Raw genomic sequence first — 21561 nt, 5'->3', positions numbered from 1 at the left:
AAAACGAATATAGGACCACACCAAAACTGGAACTATTGTCCCCTAAGGAATAAAAAAAGCCGTTCCTTTTGAATAAACGAATGGGAACTTATTGTTCCTAAATAGATAAAACGGAACGAGGCATTCCTTTTTAATGAGCGAATGACCGGTATCAGGCCAAATTTTCTGCGGTCATTAGTTTTGGAAAACACATATGACGATGATGACGATGTGACTGTGATGGTGATGGCGCTGCTGATCGATGGTGATAAGATCTTACAATATGAAGCAGTGGTAGGACGCTTGCTGTGAGATCCGGTGATTCCCGTTTAAGGAAACTTCTGACCAACAGTGCAATTTGAACCCAGTGGTCCGTGGTTCAACTGTAAATAGTCATCTGGTTTGCCTGAGGTCAGCTGGGATTCTTAACAGTTTTGTTGTTATTGTTGCTGCTGTTGTCGTTGTTGTTGTTGTTCTGTTCTGTCATCTCATTGAGAGTTTCATGAGCTCTGGACAGCCCATTGGAACTTGACCAACTACGCATGGCATGGTACTTTTCTTTATGTAATATCAAAAGATGCATGATTTCACTCACTAAAATTCCTTCATTTGCGGCTTTTGAAATTCGACCACTGAAGTGTCACTTTTTCTGTATAAGACATTTAACAGTCAATTTTCGAGTACTCACTTAAGGGCATACATGTATATAGTAAACACTTTTAAGCATCATGCGTGAAAAAAAACGAGAAAAAGAGAGATCGAGCTCGTTGTATACCTCTGTTCCAGAACTGCCGACCGGTACTAACCGGTACTCTAAGGGGTGCCCATAGTCTTTCTCCAGTCTGACCATAGTATTCACAGGCAAATTAAAATCGTCGATGAAGTAACAAATTTTGTTTGATATATTTCTTTCAAACTTTAGTTTCCCTCCTTCCTGTGGGCAAAGCCAAATGATAGACATTATTAATCAAACACCAACATTTCTCAAGCAATAACTTAATCTCTATATTCGATGAACCAGCCAATAAAGTTACTGAAGGGTTCCCATGATCTCTGGGAATGGAACCGAAAAATTGTTTACGACGAGATTTGAAATCCTAGGGCTTGAAAAGGCACTTTTCTATTGTTGCCTGTAAGTCTGACTTAAAGGCCTACCTTAAACCGACAGGCATTGCGTGCCACGGAACAGTTTTCATATATGAAAATTTCACCCGAATCCGAGATTCATCCAATTAGATCGCTACGATAAGAAATGCGAATTTCCATAGCAAAAACTAATGGTCGAAAAGCCTGTCGGTTGAAGGTGGGCCTTTAAAGCGATTTCAAGGTTTATACATGGGGACTGAACCAATTCACTATACTAACATGTTTTAAAATGTAATATCACAAATATGCGTTGAGAGATGAATAGGCCCTTTGCATGGCCGTATCACGTGACCTTGTCAATCATGAAAAAAATTAATGGTCGTGCTACAAAATAGATGCCAGAAATATAGAAAGAACTTTTTCCATTTCTGGCATCTATTTCGTACCACGACCACTATTTTATAATTGACAAGGTCACGGTCATGCAAAGAGCCTATCAAGCCAATGACCTCCAGATCAGCAGATAAACAACTAAACTAAAACGATCAAGGGGGTCATAAGATGATGTGACATTGTTGAATATAACAACTACTATATATAAAAAAAAGGATTACAAAAGAATATTTAAAACACTTATCACAAAAGAAACGTCAATAAATCATACATTTCTCATATTTGTGGTGAGCGTTTTGATAAGAAAAATTGCCTCTTTACTGCGTTTAAGGTTTAGAGAAGCTGCTCATTTTCATAATTTTTAACAAGTGGGATGCACATTTATGCATCAAGGATCTCACGTCGACTGTAAAACAAATTACCCTGATCAGAGTTTTTCTCTGTCCTTGTTTGGATCAATTCCATTAGTAGTGCGACGCTCATATGGTTTACATGGGTAGAAAACAGCACTGCATATTAAGGCCCGTGCAAACGCTCGCAACATTGTTGCCCAACAAGACGCAACATTGTTGGGCCCAACATGTTGCGAGCGTTTGCACACATGTTGTGTGTTGTTGCGACTTGTTGGATGAAGTTTGACCAGTTTCAAACTTCATCCAACAACTCGCAACAACACGCAACAACACACAACATGTGTGCAAACGCTCGCAACATGTTGGGCCCAACAATGTTGCGTCTTGTTGGCCAACAATGTTGCGAGCGTTTGCACGGGCCTTTACTCTACAATGATTAATTCTGTTGAAATTAAAATAATGTTTTCCACAAACTGAGGAAAGATTTAACTTTGCCAAAAATTATTTTGGTTGATAAATTGCTTTTTTAATTAACAATTGGAAGGAGATAGAAGTAAAATTCGAAATTTGACTTTTAGATAACAGTTCTTCACTGGAAAATCTGGCAAAACTCTAATCAATTAATATGTTCTTTTTATTTTAAGTGTTGGAAAATACTTAGAGGGTGTAACATATGATGTGATTATTTTCCAGCAGATACAAAACACTGGTCATTGTTTTACCAATACAGAAAGAACCCTTAACATCCAAATGTTCTTAGGCCTAATGTTAGCATTGATAAACGGTTAAGGTTGTTTCTGTATTGGTAAGACAATGACCTGTGACCTGTGTTTTGTACCTGCCCTTTATTTTGAAACATTACAATGTAAATTTTTAATTCCCATAAATGATATCTAAAGAACAAACCTAGAAGCAATCTAGTTTGTCGTGTGGTTTAATTTAAAGCCAGAGTGAGACAGGGATGCGGACGGTAGTCAATAGTGCGAGCAACATACAATGTTATGATTTCGAGAATTGTACTCTTATATCAGAAATTATTATTATGTAAGGATTTCAAATTGATTTTTATTCAGTGTTTTGATAGAGAGTGGAATGCTGTTCCAAATCAGATCACCTGAGATAGAGAAGGCTCCTTTCATATTTTCAGCTCTAGCTTGCTCAACATACATGTAGTAATATTCTCGTTAGTAACAGATCTAGTCCGGTAACTATGAACAAAAGATATATTCTTAATGTTACTAGGAGCAAGATTATTATGAACGTCGTACATTAGAAGGCTCATTTGCTCAAACAGCAAGAATGATATCGGCAACCGTTTTGTGTCTAAAGAACATTAGCCTAAGGGCTCTCTTTTGGAGAACTAGTAGCTTATAAAGGTGTGTTTCAACAGCTTGACCCCAAGCGCAAATACCATAGTTCTGATAGGGAGATTTGACGCTTTCTGTTAAGTTTAATCGTCCTTTTTTGTTCTCTAAATTCTTCAATTTTCAAGGACTTGTCAGAAATTAGCAGGGAGAGCCAAATTTGTTACGCAGTGGTAGATTTTATACTGAAGAAAAATGGTTCAGTACTTTTAATAAAGCAAACCTAACATGCAAGCGATATCTCTGTCGGAAAAATAGGACCAAAAAGCCTTTTGGCTTAATTGGATGATAATAGTTTCTACCAATGGAAACCAAGATACACACACTGCATTCAAAAATTCAATAGCTTATCTTGTTTTCATTGCAGCAAATATTTTGTATGGCATGATTTTCATACCTGGTTTGTATTCGAGTAATAAGATAATAATTAAGCATTCCTTTATGATCACAATGGTTTATTTCTCGAGACCCTCCCTCTTTTGCTTTCTTTTTTTTTCATGGCCCTCTCTTCCTGAGGGGCTAAAAAAACTGGGACCCTCCCCTCTTTTCCACCCCCTTCCCCCTGCTAATTTCCCCAAATAAGACAACTTTGAGTATTCTTTATTTTCATTTGAATTCAAAAAAATTCATCGGCAATTAAAATAAATTTCTTTTCTTTTAGTGCTTTTATTTTGACATTATATCCAAGTTTCTCTCACCTTCCTTAATTTTCTGGGTTTTTTTCTTGTGCTGATAAGTGTTTATTCTTTAATTTTTTTTTTTTGAAGTTCCCTTTAATCTTTTTTCCTTCTCTCAATCTGATGAACTACAATGTGTGTGTGGGAAAAATGACTTTGAAAGTAAATTTATGGAGTAGTGGTAGTTTAGTTAATAAAATATAAAGAAAACTTTTGGAGGATTTTTTTCCGAACTGTATGTCTACATGTAAACTTAAATTTAAAAAAAATCAGATTGTTAGCTCATGAAATACCAGTAATTGAGCATGATACTGTAGTCCTTAACCTACTACTTACCACCATTTCCAAGATAAGATTCTTCGCGTATTCCCTTTGCTCTTTAGTTCCTTTGACCCAAAATCCTTCCTCATTATCAAGGCCATACACTTTTGCTCTGGATCTTTCCATGATTGATCTTACTGTATTGCCTTTTGTTCCAATGACATAACCTTTTAAATCTCGGGGCACATCTACAAATTCCTCTTCTTGTTTCATACAGTAGGTTGCTATAACATGATTCAGGAGTCTCTTTAGTCCAGTAAGTAGGAGTAAATGAGGAAAACAAATACTTAATCTAGACTAAGGACTAGATTAGAATCATATAACACTTTAAAATAAAAAAAAATAGTAAAAGTTAAATGAACGATATCAAACTCGGTTCAATGACTGAAGAGAAAACGCACTTAACCCATTGACTACTGGGGGCTCCACATTGACGAGTAAAATCGTCTGGCGTTAGACAGAGTAAAAATACTATATATGCCCGGTTTAGGCCGGTTTAGGGGTGAAAAGCTTAACAACTTCACCACCAAATAACGGCTTCAAACATCGCAATTTTAAAGTATTTAAATGAAGCTAACCCTAACAATTTATTGAAAGCTAACTGAATAAAAAATCTTGGTTGCTAGGAATGGCATCGAACGTCAAAAATGGCAACGGTCGTTTACAAAACGGAAATTAGCTGCGCCGCACTTGCCCTACAATCTCAGCTGTCAATCCATCTGGGAGCTGTTCACTTGCAAGTTCAAATTGTATCCCGTGCTAGGTGATTGTACTGACCGAAAGAAGTATTTAAACTGCGGATAGTTCTGGATTTTTTCAGGCCATCTTTTGCAAGTTGCGTCACAACTCAATGACCACTTTCACTGAGTCCTTGATCTACTTTCTGATTTTAGAAGTGGCATCCTTTAGTGATTAAGAAATAATTATGCCAAATGCATATTCATTTAAACGCTCGCATAATATTTGGTTATGCCCAGATATATACGTTTTAAACACCAAATGAACCCGGGCGTCCACAAATCTTTTAAAAATCAACAAACCGAAGAGGATTCAGGAATCTCTTCAGTCCAGTAAGTCAGTAAGTCAGCGGGCGGGTTGGCGGTGATGTCTCTAAAAAAGGCTTGTGGTGTATGAGACCACCTAAGCAGAAACAGCCATAAGTCAAAAAGGGACTTTGCCGATGGCTGGAATGTGTAGCTGTAGATAAAGTAACAGACAGCGAAATAAAAACTCTGCCAAAGATATCCTTAATAAAAACATTGTTACGGCAGTATTTTGGCCTCTTACAATAGTCGTTTCGTAAAAAAACACAGTCAACAATTTCTTAATGCAGTGGTTACGCCCTTGGAACAGTCTGTTGAATCCAAACCGCAGCTATCTTCACTCCACAACCAGATCAACATGATTAATTTAAAGAAATTACATTACAAACCTGTGGCTCCTTCATGTTTCATTTCATGAATGATAGAACTCTGAACTGTCTTCACAAAACGGAAGAAATCAGGAAGCTTTTTTGTTATTTCTTCAGGTTCCCAATTTCCGCTGTTAAGCAACTCGTCCCATTCTTTGCAATGAAGATTGAAGTCGGTCCCCTAAAAACGAAAAATATGTTTGCCTCTTTCCAACAGATTGGTTGTGCTGGATGAATACGAACACGGTGTGATAAAGAGTGAAAAAGCGAATTAACTGCAGTAGACAGTTACGGTTACCCCAGAGGTGTTGTTAATTATAACATGAATGATGTATTACAAAAGCCACAAAACAACCATTGACCTCAACCATTACAGTTTCCAAAAATAACATTTTGTTAGTTTACTTTACTTAGGGCTACAAAGCAAAATCGTTGGTAAACAAATCGTGTCGTGCATAAATAAACTCTACGGGTGCAGTGACCTTATAGTGATTTTTACTCGTCGCCTTAAATCTTTCTTTCCTTACAAAAATAGACTTAGCGGGAGGCAAATGGCTATGATTCTATTTAGAGTTCCCCGTTGGGACTGAAATGATTTTTATATCGGGAAAACTAAAAGATGATTGAATGGCAGAAAAACTGAGCATTTTAAAGCATTAATTAATGATCGTCATACGTCCGCTCTTGCGGACCATGTTACACCAACTGGGGCCCGTTTCTCGAAAGTCCCGAAAACTTTTCGGGCCCGGGGCCCGTTTCTCGAAAGACCCGGTAAGTCACCCGGTAATTACCCGATAAGTTTTCGGGTGTTTCTCGAATCTCCCGTTAATTTTGATCCCGTTATTTTTCCCGATAACTTGCGCGGTAACTCTCCTGTTAAAGTTTACGGGTAACATCATTTTGCTGCAACAAAACAAAATGGCTGCCGAAGACGGACTTTTGTTACGCAGTTTGTCGGCCAAGAACATACCAAGGAAGGCCTGTACTGAATCATCATGACCGATACAGAAGTCGTTGAGAGGTACAGGTTGTCAAGAGGAAGATTAAGTGGCTGATTGAACGGTGTATTGTAACAGATTGTAAAGAAGATCGATCTGTAGAGAGACAGCAATTCTCGGAGACTCAGGTAAACCAATACAGGCTAATAGTCAAGACGTACCCACCTACTTTCGGTGCCGTAAAACTACAGATGTTAATATATTAAAATGCGATAGAATCGGCAATAAAGCAAGCCTTGACTCAAACACGAACTGCGGTTTGTTTTGGCGTGAGTCTACTGTTTTTCACATCTAGCTAAATTCGCAGCACCCAGAGTCTTAATAGGGAACAACTAGCTGCAGCATTTCCAGCAAAAAACACATGGCCTGTTGTTAAAAAAAAAAAACATGCAAACAAATAAATAAATGGGATGCAAACTACTGGCAGGGAAAATTTGGAAAGGAGAAGCGATCGACCATCACGTGATATTGAGCAAAAAACAAAACACACCCAGCTAAATGCTGCATGTTTCTCTGAAACAGAAAAGAGGAAATTGTCTCCTTGTGTAAGAATAAAACATGCTTGTGTTCGAGAAAAAAAGGAATTATTATATGGACTCAAACTTGACAAAACCTATCAATTCATGCTCATCAAACGACGAACTTCTTTGCGTACCTTGTTCCCACGGCGGTCCGCTTTATCTCTGTTTTGTTTTGGTGGTGTTCAAGTGTGACAATAAATTCATGTTTATAAATCTTTCAAGCAAATGTGACCGTATTTTACCCTATAGCTGGCTTTCCCAGAGTGACTGGAGCAATTATTGATGGCTCTCTCATTCCTATCTGGCGCCCAGACAGTGATGAACATCTCTCTGTTTGCCACAAGGGTTTTCATGCTATTAATGTGATGACAGTGTGCAATGCTCACCTGTCATCTACAAATTTTGTTTGCATATGGCATGGCTCTGTACATGATTCAACTATTTTTAATGCCAGCTACTTGCAAGCATGTATGGAGGGTGGAGGAGGTGGGAATGGGTGGCTCCTGGGAGACTGTGGGTATGCAGTCAAACAGGTACAGGTACCAGAAGGCCCATACAAAAATGAAGAACACTACTGAGAGGGCCTTTGGCCTGTGGAAGACAAGATTTCCCTCCTTGATTACTCTGGTGGGCAGTGCAAAGCAGCAAATTTCTGCCTGGCCTCCATTACTCAATAGCCTCTACATAACTTATGCCCAACTTTTCTCAAAATAGTTTCTTTTGTTTAAGATAAATCTCAACACCAGAGAGATATTTGCAAAGCTAATGAGAGGCATGAGTTAATTTCAACTATAATGAAACAAACTGTTTTGAACTTTTTTGCAATGCAGAGCAGTTTGGTAGGGATCACCTCGGTTAAAGACTTGATTATTGCTTCTTGCTAGCTAGGCCTTGAAAGTGACAAAACATGGAGAGAGTTTTGTTCAATTTACTGTGCATTGAAACAAATTTTCAAGGAGAACATGGAAAAATGTATTTGCCATAGATGGAAAGATTCAACTTTGCAGTGAAAAACACTTGGAGTGAGGTGCACTTTAACAGTAACATTAATTTTATTGGGTCACTTTGTCCAAAAGCCACTCAACAATCATCAGGTGAGTTCATTTTAAATGACACTGCAAAAAAGGGAAACAGTAAGGGGGCTTTCATTTATTAGCACATGAGGGGGGGGGGAGTAATGTTATTAAGGGGGGTTGTCATATATTGAGCAGCCTTTTGAGGGGGGTTGATTGAAATGTTGGCTTTTCCACTTCATTTCGCTGACTTCAAAGCTGAATGTACATATTAGAAAAGATTTATAATATTACACCCATTTTCCTGGCCATTGGAAAAAGTTTTCCCAATTATGGAACTGTTCCTGGAAACAGGGAAATGCCTGTATTGGGAAATACCTTTAATGATTAACTCTCAATGGTCTGGACATGGAAATGCACCACCCTTCCTATGAAGTTTTAAAAGTGACGGATGCCATATATTTTACTTTTTGTGATGGACTATGCAAGCTGAACAGGGGCGTAGCGACCATATACGCACATACCCACATGCGTACCTCCAAAAATCCAAAAAATAAAACATTTTATTTATTTATTTATTTATTTGATATTTCCATTGTAAAGGGAGAGGTCTCTCCCTTTTCCTGAGCCACATTTACAGTGGATAATGCACTCGTCTACTAAACACTTATATCAGTAGTTCTAAAGGTTGACAAATAAAAAACTAAGTTACTGCGAGTGAATAGTTAGCATTTTTTTCATGCTTTGATTTATGAAACTTACCCCCGGAAAACATGGGAAATGGCATTTCTGAGGCCCTAATGATAAAAATTTTCTGGGGAGCATGCCCCCAGATCCTCCCTAGAGGCTCATGCAGAAAGCGCTTGTTTCACTGCACCTTCCTGTGGGTACCTATTAAAACGGAAAAACCCTGCTACGCCTCCTGCTGAATTGTTGCTTCTAAGGATATAGATGCATGATTATTGAGTTGAAAATGTTGAATTTTAGCACATGAATGCTAAAACCCTAACACATGAATGCATTGGATGAACTGGCTGAGCTGTTCTGCTTTCATGTATAAGTTGGGTGGCTTACTGTATGTATGAGGGAGAGAAAGAGGGGGGTTGAGATATAATGCTGAATAAAGGTGGGGGTTATGTGATTGTTGCTATAGAGGGGGGTTGGGAAATGTTTGAAGTACTTTCCAATTAATTTTGCCAACCACCCCCCCCCCCCCCCTTCCTATGAGCTAATAAATGAAACCCCCCTGACCCCTACAGGCAAAATAGTTTTGCATCTATGTTAAAAGTAACAACATAAAAACAAACAAAAGTCAAAAGTTGACAACAAAATTGCCCAAGACATGGAGCATTCACAAAAATAAAACTACTAATAACATTAATCACTCGATTGCTTCATTTCCATTGGTCGAGTGTTACAATGTAACATAAGTGATTCTAGAATACCCGGCCACTATTGTATTCTTGCAGTAGTGCCCTTTGAAGAACTAGGCATAATTATAATAACAGATGCTATTCCTATGCAAATTAAGTAGACGGGTATTCTAGAATCTAGCCAGTCTTGTTTATGATCAACAGGACATCTGTCTCAAAGACATGAAAATGAGTACAACAAAATCAATCTTTTCTTAAGACCGCAAATTTACCACCAGATCACCTGGACTCATCATGGCTTAACAAAACCCCGTTCATCAAATGTGATTTTAGGATGACTGAGTATTATTGGTACCCGCTTCTCCTTCAAAATGTCACTTTCTAGTTCCAATTTCCCCATTTTTAGCTTTTAAGATGCTATCACAGTTTGAAATACTGACGACACATTTAATTCAGCATTAAAGTCATTATTGCCGCATGAAAACAATCAGGTTAAAATGGGGTGGCTCTTAACTACCAAACTGCTGCTATGGACCCCTTCAAATAATCATTTCTTGAGTCTCTTTAACTTTGCAGTTACCATTTTTTGTCAAGTGTGTTCTATTTAACATTTCTTCTACTGATTCGACTGACAACCATATTTGGTTAATCACATGTCCAAAACAGAAAATGCCGAAAAACTCAGCGAGTTACCTATGTTTTTCACAAATTTTTAATGCAACAATACAAGAACAATCTAACACAAAATCAGTGTAGCATGGATTTACGGCCCTCCTCTGATTCACTTTTCAAAATATCAGTTCCATTTTTTGCCCAAATAGAAATTCCAAGCTACAGTTTACAAATATTGATGTGACGGTTCCCATCCGATGAAAAAACCGCCTCGTCTTTTTGTTCTTTTCGAGACCGAGGACTGGGACTAGTTGCGATTTCCATTGAAAGAGTTACTTCAAAGAACCATCCATGCAAACTTTTTGTAGGGCTCTTTGACTAAACAGGTTCCTTAGCAACCATTGTCCTTCTGTAGTTAAGTGCCACCCCCTTAATAAAGGTGCCACAAATTTAACAATATAATTATCTTACTTCCAGCTAGGGGTTCACCAAGTATCTTTGACTTGAAGGAGTCACAATAAATCAAGGATAGAATTATCCCATAAATTAATAAGTGATTACATACTAATTGATCCCTTTTAGCAATGTCTTTTAAAATCTACTATACCCTTATGATAAATAACTATATAATAAAGAACATTATTTTGGTTTCATTAAATAAACGTGATTTTTTTTCAAATAGTGTATCTTGAGAGTGTTCGCATATATATGCCAATGAAAATCGAAATAAATGCAGTGAACCTGAATTCCACCCGACGTACCTGTCGAGATAAAATTGAAAACAGATGTTCTTGAAGAGAATTCAAAACATCTGATAATGCTAAACGATGACTCAAAGACATACCTCCTTCCACTGGTTCGCTGTACGCTGCAATCTACTACTTGTATTGAATCGAAGCCTTCGAGATCGAGAATTTCGCTTAACCTCGTTGTAACATTTTCTGAGCTTCTATTACTCCAAAAGAGCGTTGCTTCCCAGCAAACTAAAAGTGTTGCTTACAAAAAGCGTGAATATAAAAAAAAATACTGCCATCTAAACACCCTTTGCAAAATTTCTCCCGCCAATGAGGTTTAAAAAGTCGCCTTCACTGCTAGAAGGTGTAAAAGGAACGATGGACCGTCTTCGCTTTGAACGCTACCTTTGTTTACATCACAGCGCTCGGTTGGGAAACTGGATGCTACAAAGCTCTACGGATCTAGTGCCAAGTCATTCTCCTTCTTTTCATAACGAGCGTGAAGTGCATGCAAGAGCCTGGTAACTCCCGGTTATTTTATCGGCCCCGATAAGTACCGGGAAAGTTTACGGGTGCTTCGAGAAACACTCTTTCGGTCCCGATAAAGTTTCCCGGTAACGATCCCGGTAAGTTAACGGGCCCGGTAATTATCGGGACTTTCGAGAAACAGGCCCCCGGATAGCCATTTGTGAACCAACGGCTTGTTTTGGAATGCCGATCTTTTAACATGTTTTCAAGGTAGCTAAAAGAAAACTGACTGTGAAATTTGACGACTTAAATCCTCTCTGTTCTTGAGATACAGAGGGAATTGTGACACCCGAAAATGGCCCGTAAAGTTTCGGGACTTTCGAGAAACGGCTCGTCACACTTTAAAATGAGATCATTGTGAAATTTTAGCGAAAGGGCTATCCGACACTCACTGTAAAATACTTGAGACACTGTTGATCAAAGATTTAAAGCTGACCTTAAATATGTCGATCTATGTTAGATTTTGTCACCTCTGTTGATACTTAAACGCCAATTTTGTATTAACCGTCACTTCTGAAGATGTATGCAGAAGCATACTGGGAACGTCAAGTAAAAGATAATTTCAAAGTTGTTCATGACTGGTGTTTTTCACCGCTGTTTGTGTGTTATTTCTGATAAAACTGAGATGGCAGAAGAAAAAGAGTATCTGTAAAATAAATTGATTTGCTACATGAAGTTAAAGGATCTCAAGGGTGTATTGTTTGCAGATTGTAAGGTTCTTCGCCTGTATACATTTTGGAGGAGCAACTATTTTCTTGCCCTGCTCCTAAAGTATCAGTCAGGACTGATCAATGTTTTTGCTGATTTATTCCAGTAAATGTTAATAGGCCAATGAACCAACAGATAAATCCCATATAAATGAAGGAGGTAGTTTCTAAAGAAACTGTGGTGCTGCGTCGGTGAGGAAGTAGTATACAAAAATTTGGTTTTATCAACGGAGTTGATAATGTAAATTGGCCACAGTACAGAGATTCTAAAAGCTGACTTTTCGAGCGTTAGCCCTTCGCTCTGACGAAGGGATAACGCTCGAAACGTCAGCTTTTAGAATCTCTGTACGGCGGCCAATTTACATTATCAACTCCATTGATAAGATCAAATTGGCAAACTTGTAGATAAATACCATAGTACCCAATCCCAAAATGCAATGAAACTCATTTCATACTCCTTGACAATAGGCAATTCATATTGAAATGCGTGAAAACTCCAAAATCCTAACAGGACTTCAAAATTGTTACTAAGCCAATTAATTATCAAAACTACCTAGGAAACGATAAGCTTTCTTTCTTCTATAACAATAGAAAGGTGCATTAAATCGGGTCAAAAAGAAAACACGCTCGGTCCTTACTCTTAAGAAGGCCTAGGAACGTGGGCATTATCTTTCAAGTAAACGACAGTGTCATTGGTGTCAATGTTCTTTCAAAAATATCGTAGACTTTACTATAAGAAAATGGCATTCCGATGATGTTATTAAAGATACATTAGTATGGTTATTGCGCAAATGAACCAAGGGATGATTTAAGACTTAACGTGAACATTTATTCGTGGATATGTACTTCCTAAGGTGTTACTGAATTCACGCGAAAAAAAATCCTGTTTTCTGTTAACAAAAGGCAAAAGGTGTGATAACGTTATTAATAATTATTTCTTTTCTCAATTATAGATATTTATCCACACACATAAGTTGGGTTCATGATGAACGATAATTGTGTTCTTGGAAGATTTTATAAGGCTCTGCCTCTAACAGTGTTTACATTCAGAGGATTGCATAACTTCCCCTTACCCCTAGCTCTTAACCCTCCCTTCCCCCATCCCTAATCCGCCCACATCCCCTGGGTTGAAGCTCGTGGGTTGTAGTTCGTGGATTACAATCAAAGCCCTCAACAGGCACATGCCCCTTCCCAAAAGAAATCAAGGTTACCGTGAAGAAGTAGTCACAATCATACCTTTTGGATGTCCCTTCCATACACGCCCGTGTTCCCCTTTGAGAGAACAATTGAAAACTCTTCCGAGAAACTATACACAGCTCGTTTTGAACATCGCATAAACAGCAGTTTAAATCCATCTGGTAGTTTCTCATCTGGAAGACGAAGTCCAAAATCATCTTCATCTGAAAAGGTCACTTTGGAGAGATACCTCAGCAAAGTCTTTCTTATGTCGTCTTTGGGCACAAAGTCCATGTGGAAACCACTGTCTAAAATCACGGGAAAGTAACGAAACCAGGTAAACGTATTAGCCGGATTAAAATGTCTGCTTTCCCTATTTAAACAAAAGAGGTCAGGCAAAGTTTCAGCCAAAAGGAATTTCACACAGCTTTCTTTTAAAACTGGCTCCTTATTTCTCTTTGCCTAAAGCGGGAGAGGCCACCTCTTGTCACTTCTAGAAAGGTATAAAGCAGCGCCTCTTGCAAATTGGTGCATGAATCGATAATGAATGCAGCACCTGTGGCTGTTAAATACAAATGCTTTTAATGATATCCAAACAAGTAGTTTTCGCACGGATATGATGTTGAGGTTTGACGACAATGTACGCGCAACGGAAAAGTTTCATGAATATACTTCACATACCTGCTAGTGCATGAATAGTGAGTCTGCAATCGAAATCGCAGCCAGGAAATAAGATGTTTGCGCGCAGATATCTTTGAGGTGGTAAAATTAAGTATCCACGGCATCGAGAGCTCGTAAATCGTTCTTCAAAGCATACCTCATCCAAAAGGTTCTTTAGGTCAGTAAAGGGGATTACTATTCTCTTCAACGTTTTTCCAACATTTTTCTTTATGACCCATACCTGGAACAGAAAAGACCAGTCCAATCTACAGAATTCACTTTAAGTACAACCCTCTTCGTTACACTATAAAAGGATGGTAAGCCTATCATGCACCAGACTTGTTATCTAGTGAGAAACAGCAAATGGATGAGGCAGTAACCAGCGCTTGGCCTGGTTTTGGATGTACTTCCCTGCAGTTGTAGAGCCAATAAAAACCAAACAAACAAGCATGTTGAAGCACTTCATTTGAAGAAACAACACGAGGAAGTGTTTTTTTTTTTTTGCTCCTAACTGTATGCTATCCATCAATGGTATCCCGACAATCCTACGAGAAACTTACGAATCAAACAATACTGTAAACACAAAAGTATCGTAATCAGCCTGAACTACATTTACATTTATTTGAAGTGCGGGTTATAGACGTAAGAAAGATTGACGTGATCCTCGCAATTATCTGGCCGATTGTCTATTGTATTGATCTAGAACAAAGCAAGCCCGAAGTCACTCGACCCCGAATCCAGCGACACGCTAATAATCGGGTTACCGCGACTCCAACATGATGATGTGATATTTGTGGGCAACTCATACTGCCAAACAATTATTCGTAATTGGTTGATGGACAGCTGACATAGAATAAATAAAACTTGTTATATTCCTTGCTAAAAGTGCACAAACTCCATATATTTGTGTAGCAGCATTTTCACAGTTAAATCTATTTTCCTGTGTAAGCAGACCTTACCAACCAATCATGACCTATACATAGCTTTTTTTTTTTTAACTTTGGGATTTTGAATGATCATCCTAACTCTAAACACTTAGAACGTCGTCTACAAAGCATCCATCTGTGAAAATACAGCGTCACAGACCTGGTATTTTGAATGGTCAACCTAACTCCAAACCCATAAAACCTCGTCTACAATTAGCCATTATCAAAAATACCATAATAACTGTTTGCTTGTTTGGTTGCTTGTTTGTTCCTCCAAAATTTTGCATAAGCATTCTTTCCAGTTTCTCTTAGGACCATTATAAGTCCCAAGAGAAAATAAAAACATTTATTTAAAATTTTGGAGGGACAAACAAAGAGTATTATGGTCTTTTTTCATATTGGCTAATACGCTTCGAACTGTGAAAATAGAGTCACACACCTGGTATCAATTAGAGTCTTAACTCGAGTTTTCAAAAAGCCTCTTAAAAATCATTCACAATTCGTAAGCGACTCTCATTCCATATGTAATTTGCTGTTTTTGGTGTGATTTCCCTGTATTTCTGCTCATAGGCCCGGTAATGGGCGCATGGCCTCACCTTGAAAGTTAATTGACCCCCATTTGGCGTTTGAAATGTTACATCGTATCTTGATTGAACGTCTTCATATTCGGGAGGGGACTGCTTGCACAAATGTTGTTCCACAAATTTCTCATCTAGGTTGCCTCCTCCTCTATATAATGTTCTCCACCCAGTTCCCTCCAAGAGCTTCCTCGAAGCATTTTCAATACTCCATTCGCCGCCAGGGCCTAACCAACAAGGACGTCATATACATAAGTTCTTTAAAATCAATTATCGGTCTCCGGTAATCAAAGAAATTACAGCCCTAGCCATGTACAAGAGGCTAGGTCTCACCAACAGGGGAGGGGTGTCCAATGCGAACCCCATTTGGCCAAAACGTCAGTTCAGGTCAAATGGAACAGTAACCTACAAAACGTCTATTAAGATTGTTGGCCAACCTCTCGAGGAAGTCTGCTTTTCTAAAGTGTAGGACTTCCTTGGCAATTTTCGGTACCATTTTGCACTTCCTTTCCATTTTCGCGAGACAGTTGGGCTCGATTGATTGGGTCAAAAACTGCGAATTTTCCATCAATGAGACAAAAGGAAGAGACCAGTTGAAAAATGCAAAAAAAGTATTTCACGCACCTGCAAAGTTTAGATATTTCATCCCAAATTTTGGCCTAAGTGGGTCGGATCTGAGCCCGAGCAAACATTATCCGTCGAACTTTAATTTACCTGGTGAACCATTTCTATGCATGCAAATCAAGCTAGAAACAGCAGGTAAGCACTATCTTTTCGCGGTTGTCTTTCTCGCACAAATTTACAATACGTAACTAGCATTCATATCAACATGTTGTGCAAAGATTATTTCACGTGTATCAGTCGCAAAAGTGAAAATGATACCTTCATTAGGCTGGCGAATAAGAACGGTTCCGAAGTGACACCATATGTCGGCCTTCAGAGGTCGTTTTGTTTTTATTTCATGCTTAATCCTTTCGAGCGACTGCAATACTTCTGTCTCTAATGTCCTAAAGTAGATAGGGTCATTTGTAAGATTGGGAGATTCCTGAAAAACAAAGGAAACAAGTGGTAGTGGTGAATTAAATAGTGAAGAAAGGGTCAAGAAGAAATATGACAACAGAGAACCTCATTAGAACGCAAAGAGGTGAAGACGGGGAGGAGTGACTGATTACCTGAATGAAGATGACAACAATGAGTAGAAGGATGATGATGATGACGATGGCGGTGATAATTAGTATATTTATCGTTTGAGAAATAAAGACCAGGATTATTTTTATTATGATGATAATGGTGACAATGTTGATAATAATGACGATGTTGGCGATGATGATGATGACAAGGGTTTTTGCTAAACAGGGTTCCTTACTAAAGGAACAGTTAAAAGGAACCATTGTTACCATTCATTAAAGAAGCATTATTATTCTGGCCCTAGTTGTACAAACGATGGATAGTGCTATCCGCTGGATAAATCAATATCCAGTGAATAAGTCATAGCCAAACCAATTGCACTATCCAATGGATAGTGATTTATCCGGTGGATAGCGTTATCCACCTTTTGAACAACTGGGGCCGGACCGATAGTGTTCTTTTGTATTACCAGTATGAACAAAAGGCAGTTAGTAAATAATAATCAGTTAAGCGAAACAGACTTTATCACATGCATGCAAAAACTGTTCCCTTTTTCTCTGAAACGTTAGTAGGTCATATACTAAGAGCAACTAGCTCCTCTTATTGAGGTTACTGAATGATTAAAACAGGAACAGCTGTTTCATTTTATTGCAAATGAGAACAAAAAGAATATAGGACCACATGAAAACTGGAAGTATTGTCCCCAAAGAGATTAGAAAAACAAGGTGTTCCTTTTGAATAAACGAACAACAACAACAACATCTTTTATTTAAAAACACGGTGGGTTTTAAAGTTAATACAGCTTATGGGGCCATGCAAATATGAAACAAAGATATTATTAAGAATTATCATAATTGAATGTGGCCAATAAAAGGTCGTACTTAGACTCTTTCCTTTGGATTAAATGTTCCTTATGCGATTGTAGATATTATAAATTAAAGTGGCTATTTTGACCTGATATATGTCGAATAAAGAGTCCCATTTAGCTGTTTTACGAACATTTTCAGAGGGCATGTCGCGCGGGAGGTTATAAATGATTCTGGCTGCCCTACCGTGTATTGATTCCAGAGAATTAAAATCGTTTTTATTTGTACAACACCCCCAAATTGGTAACGCATAAATAACCGAAGGTAAAATGACTTGAAAATATAAATCTAAAAGCGTATTGTTAGGTAAAAAGCGGCTGCGTTTGATCAGGTTGAGCTTGTTAACGAACCCTCTCTTAAGCTCTGATATGTGATTCGACCATGTGAGCTTGTTGTCAATGGTTACACCTAATAGCTTAGAACTGGACGACCATTGTATGTGATGCTGATTGATTTTTAAACTGCCTAAGGGACCAATGAAATGATTCCTTTTAAGGATCATACCCTCACACTTTTTAGGGTGCGGTACCAGGGAGTTCTGCTTACACCAGTGGGCGAGTAGTTCTAGAGCTTTGTCCAGCGTTGTTATGACCTGATCTATAGACTCTCCGACACAGCACATGGTAGTATCATCGGCATACAGGAATGTCGTTGCATCCTTAACTGCATTCGGTAGATCGCTTGTGTATAAGGCGAAGAGTATGGGCCCGAGAACGGAGTCCTGTGGTATACCGTGTGCAACCGCTTTAGTATTCTCAGAGGGTATGCCATTAATTACAGTATACTGTTCCCGATCAGAAAGATAATCTCTTAGCCATGCCAGTAAGTTTCCCGTGATTCCAAAGTTGTGCTGTAGCTTGTGAAGGAGGATTGGATGTGAAACGCCTTCTGGAAGTCTATGAAGTCTATGAATACGGCGCCCACACCTAATTTATTATCATTTGCTCGTCGCCAAGTTTCAGTCAGGTAGATGAGTAATAGCTCTGTCGATCTCCGTTTTCGGTATGCCCATTGGTTGTCAGTGATGAGCGCTTTATTTTCCGCGAAAACATGTTTCGCAATCATGTCCGCTACGCATGATTCTAAAATCTGGCTGGGAACACTTAGCAAGGAAAGTGGGCGATAGTTCCCGATTTCCGTAGGATCATCTTTTTTAAATACAGGTGTTAGACTGGCCACTTTCCAATTATTGTAAACTCTACATTCGCGTATGCTTTGCATGAAAAGGCTGGTCAGCGGGGCAACAACAGCAGTAACAGTAGCTTCAGTAACAGTCATACCTACAGAATATAGTTTTATGCATGCAGAAGTGACGTCACCTAACTAACTAACCATAGAAGTTTGATCACTTTTGTCATGGCGGAGTCGAAATCAAGGTTTGCCACATTATCAGAAGAAGATTTACCTCTCCTTCTTGATGATAAAGATGCAAAAAGCACCAAAATGGCCAAAAAGTCAGGATTGAAAGCTTTTCACCAGTACTTGAAGGAAAAGAAAGCAGATGAACCTCAAAAGATTAAATCGTCATTTCATAACTACTCGTGGTTTTGCCATCATCAATGTTTCAGAGTTTACCAACGCAAATAAAGTGTTTGGCGCGAAGTGTGTGGACCTGAAGCGACAAGGGCTGGCAAACGTTAAACACAAGCCACCGATATGCGAAGAAGACCATAAAAGATTGTACGAAAGCACTGCCTTTGGTCTGAATGATCCAGAAAAGCTTCAAAATAAAGTTTTTTTAAAGTAATTCTGTACTTTTGTCGCCGAAAAAGGCACAATCTCCGTCAACTCAAGAAAACTGATTTTTCATTCAACACGGACAGCGCCGGAGCACGCTACATTTGTAAAGCAATGGATGAATTAACAAAAAACCGCCGGGAAGATGATGAAGATTTCAATGTAGGTTTGATGTATGAAAAACCTGGTCCAAATTGCCCTATGGTTTCCTTCGAGAAACGTCTCCAATTATGAGGATGTTTTGTACGACAACATGGTGGTCGGAGAGCGTACACTTGGTGAGAAAATGAAAACATATAGCGAAAAGCAAAACGTTCCATGTGTTCCACAAACCATTCAATCAGGACGACAGCTGTCACAATCCTTGACAAGTCAGGTTTTGAAGCAAATCATATTGTGGTCGTAAGTGGACATAAAAATGAAGCCAGCATCCGGAGCCATAGCAAAACTGACATTTAAGAAAGAAGAATTCAAGAATTTGTCGGAAACCTTTACTACAAGATGCGATGTTAGTGAAGAGTTATTGGTCATGAATTCACACCAGTCATCTCCCATTCTGAGCCTCTCACAAGAAGAAATAATTATAAACAGCTCTCGTTCAGGGTTCGAGATTACGAAGAATTTCAATTTCTTTAACTGTAATGTTCACATACAGTAAAGTTGACCTTATCAAAGAATTTGTAAAATATTTTCAATGTTTTCAATCTCTTTCCTTTGGAAGGGTTTAAAGAACTTTCTCTTTACGATATTGACTTTCCAAAACAGTTCATTTGTTTTAGACCTTGGAAAAACTTACTGGATGCTTTAGGGCGCACGAAAGGTTGTAAGCTTATAAAAGCTTACAAACAATAAAATTGTTTACTTACAAGTTGACTGCTGTACATTGATAACTTTTTTGATGCTCTTGTCCTTACAAGTGTAGACTTTCGAAAAGTCCTTCGTCTAGATACGCGCGGAACGAAGGACTTTTCATACTTGATTGGCGCCAATTTTAGCTACCCAAAAACGGGTCGCTGAGCTAAGCCAATCAGAGTAGTCCTCGTGGACCCTAGGGGATAGAGTTGTCAATCAAAATTTGCCACACGCAGTGAAACGTGGGGTGCTCTCCATTATGCCAAAGATTCCGGAAATTTCGGTCGGAAATCAAATGGAAAGGTCCGTTTCGGTTTCTTCCGACCGGAATATTCGGGATCACCTCTGGAGGTGGTCCACTTATTTTCAAATTGGTTGGAATATTCCGACCGAAATTCGCCGTTCCATTTTTGACAAACCGGTTCTTTGCCCTAATTAGGGAATTCAGAAAAGGAAAAACAGTGGCAAGAGCCATTCCTATTGGTTGGCCCGGTTTAATCGGAAAATGTTATTCCATTTTCCTTCGGTATTCCCACTTATCTTCTGACCGGTCGGTTTGGCATAATGGAAAGCACCCGTGACTTTCAACATGCTACTAAGGCCACCCGATATTCCGAATTACGCGACTATCGGAGGAAAATAATTCAAGAATATCTGTTTGCATAGATCTACTTGTGTCAGCTCCAACCGGAGCTGGGAAAAGTCTGACCTTTGAAGTAGTCCCGTGCGCTTTTGGTCGTTTACTTCGAGAGGATTGCAATGCTATCGTCTTCGTAATTGTTCCACTGATTTCACTCACGAAAGATTTGGTCTCTTGGCATTAGAGCGTCATATGTAGGAGACAACATATTTAAAATCTTAAGTATAAACTGATGTTTGGAAGTCCCGAGGCGATTCTCAACGACTATCGACACATTTTTCGTCGAATGGAACAAAAAATTTTAAAATGCATGAGTATTCATCGACGAGAGTCATTGCATCGGTAAATGGTAAGCTTAAAGTTTCACTAAGATGTATATTTTAATCCCGGTCTAGTACGTCTCCTGCACCTGAAGCCTACCTGATCTTTCATGAGTGAAATCAATTGACTTCCTTGACGATTCGAAGCTTTCCCTTACTTGCTAATCTTTCGAAATGTATTTACATTCGGCGGAGCTGAACTGTAAGTGATAGCGACAAAGAATGTAAATATTTTCAAGTTCCTGTTGGCATGAAATGCACGGGTGTCCCTATGGCATTGAATTAGGCTATTGTTATTTAGATATATAAGGTTTGTCAGGATGTAATGTATTCATCTCAGCTCTCGAACTTTCAAATTTTCGCCGTTATTATGCTGTTCGAAAACATGACAGACCTCGCGAAATCCTTGTCCGACCTCAAAGAGGAGTTACGTTCTGGCTTTTCTTCGCTGAAGAGGGAATTAGTAGACGAAAAGAACTTGGCGATCAATAAGTTAAAGTCAGCAGCTTCATCGTCGCCTAAATTTAAGAAGAAAGGGAACGAAAAGCAGTTCGAAGTTAATTCACAAGTGCTTGATCACGTTCAGTAGGCTTCCTCGTTCCTTGCAG

General features: G+C 38.7%; 2 protein-coding genes and 1 pseudogene across 2 annotated transcripts in view; 1 reads left to right on the top strand and 2 right to left on the bottom strand.

Moving 5' to 3' along the window:
- LOC138036984 (uncharacterized) overlaps positions 1 to 21561 on the bottom strand; it is a 118955-nt gene that overhangs the window by 54063 nt on the left and 43331 nt on the right. The window lies entirely within an intron of this gene.
- Positions 1 to 21561, bottom strand: part of LOC138038600 (uncharacterized) — an 80760-nt gene that overhangs the window by 40569 nt on the left and 18630 nt on the right. The window contains exons 5-11 of the mRNA XM_068884572.1: positions 16293 to 16455; positions 15429 to 15637; positions 13928 to 14147; positions 13307 to 13554; positions 5606 to 5765; positions 4189 to 4397; positions 755 to 913 (exon numbers count right to left, since the gene is read on the bottom strand). Of these exons, the coding sequence (XP_068740673.1) occupies positions 755 to 913; positions 4189 to 4397; positions 5606 to 5765; positions 13307 to 13554; positions 13928 to 14147; positions 15429 to 15637; positions 16293 to 16455 (1368 nt within the window). The remainder of the gene's footprint in view (positions 1 to 754; positions 914 to 4188; positions 4398 to 5605; positions 5766 to 13306; positions 13555 to 13927; positions 14148 to 15428; positions 15638 to 16292; positions 16456 to 21561) is intronic.
- Positions 18906 to 19600, top strand: LOC138038633 (uncharacterized; annotated as a pseudogene).

The sequence above is a fragment of the Montipora capricornis genome, chromosome 2, assembly GCF_036669925.1.
Source record: "Montipora capricornis isolate CH-2021 chromosome 2, ASM3666992v2, whole genome shotgun sequence".
NCBI lineage: Eukaryota > Metazoa > Cnidaria > Anthozoa > Scleractinia > Acroporidae > Montipora > Montipora capricornis.
Note: the sequence above shows the minus strand (reverse complement) of the source record. Positions and strands in the feature narration are given on the sequence as shown.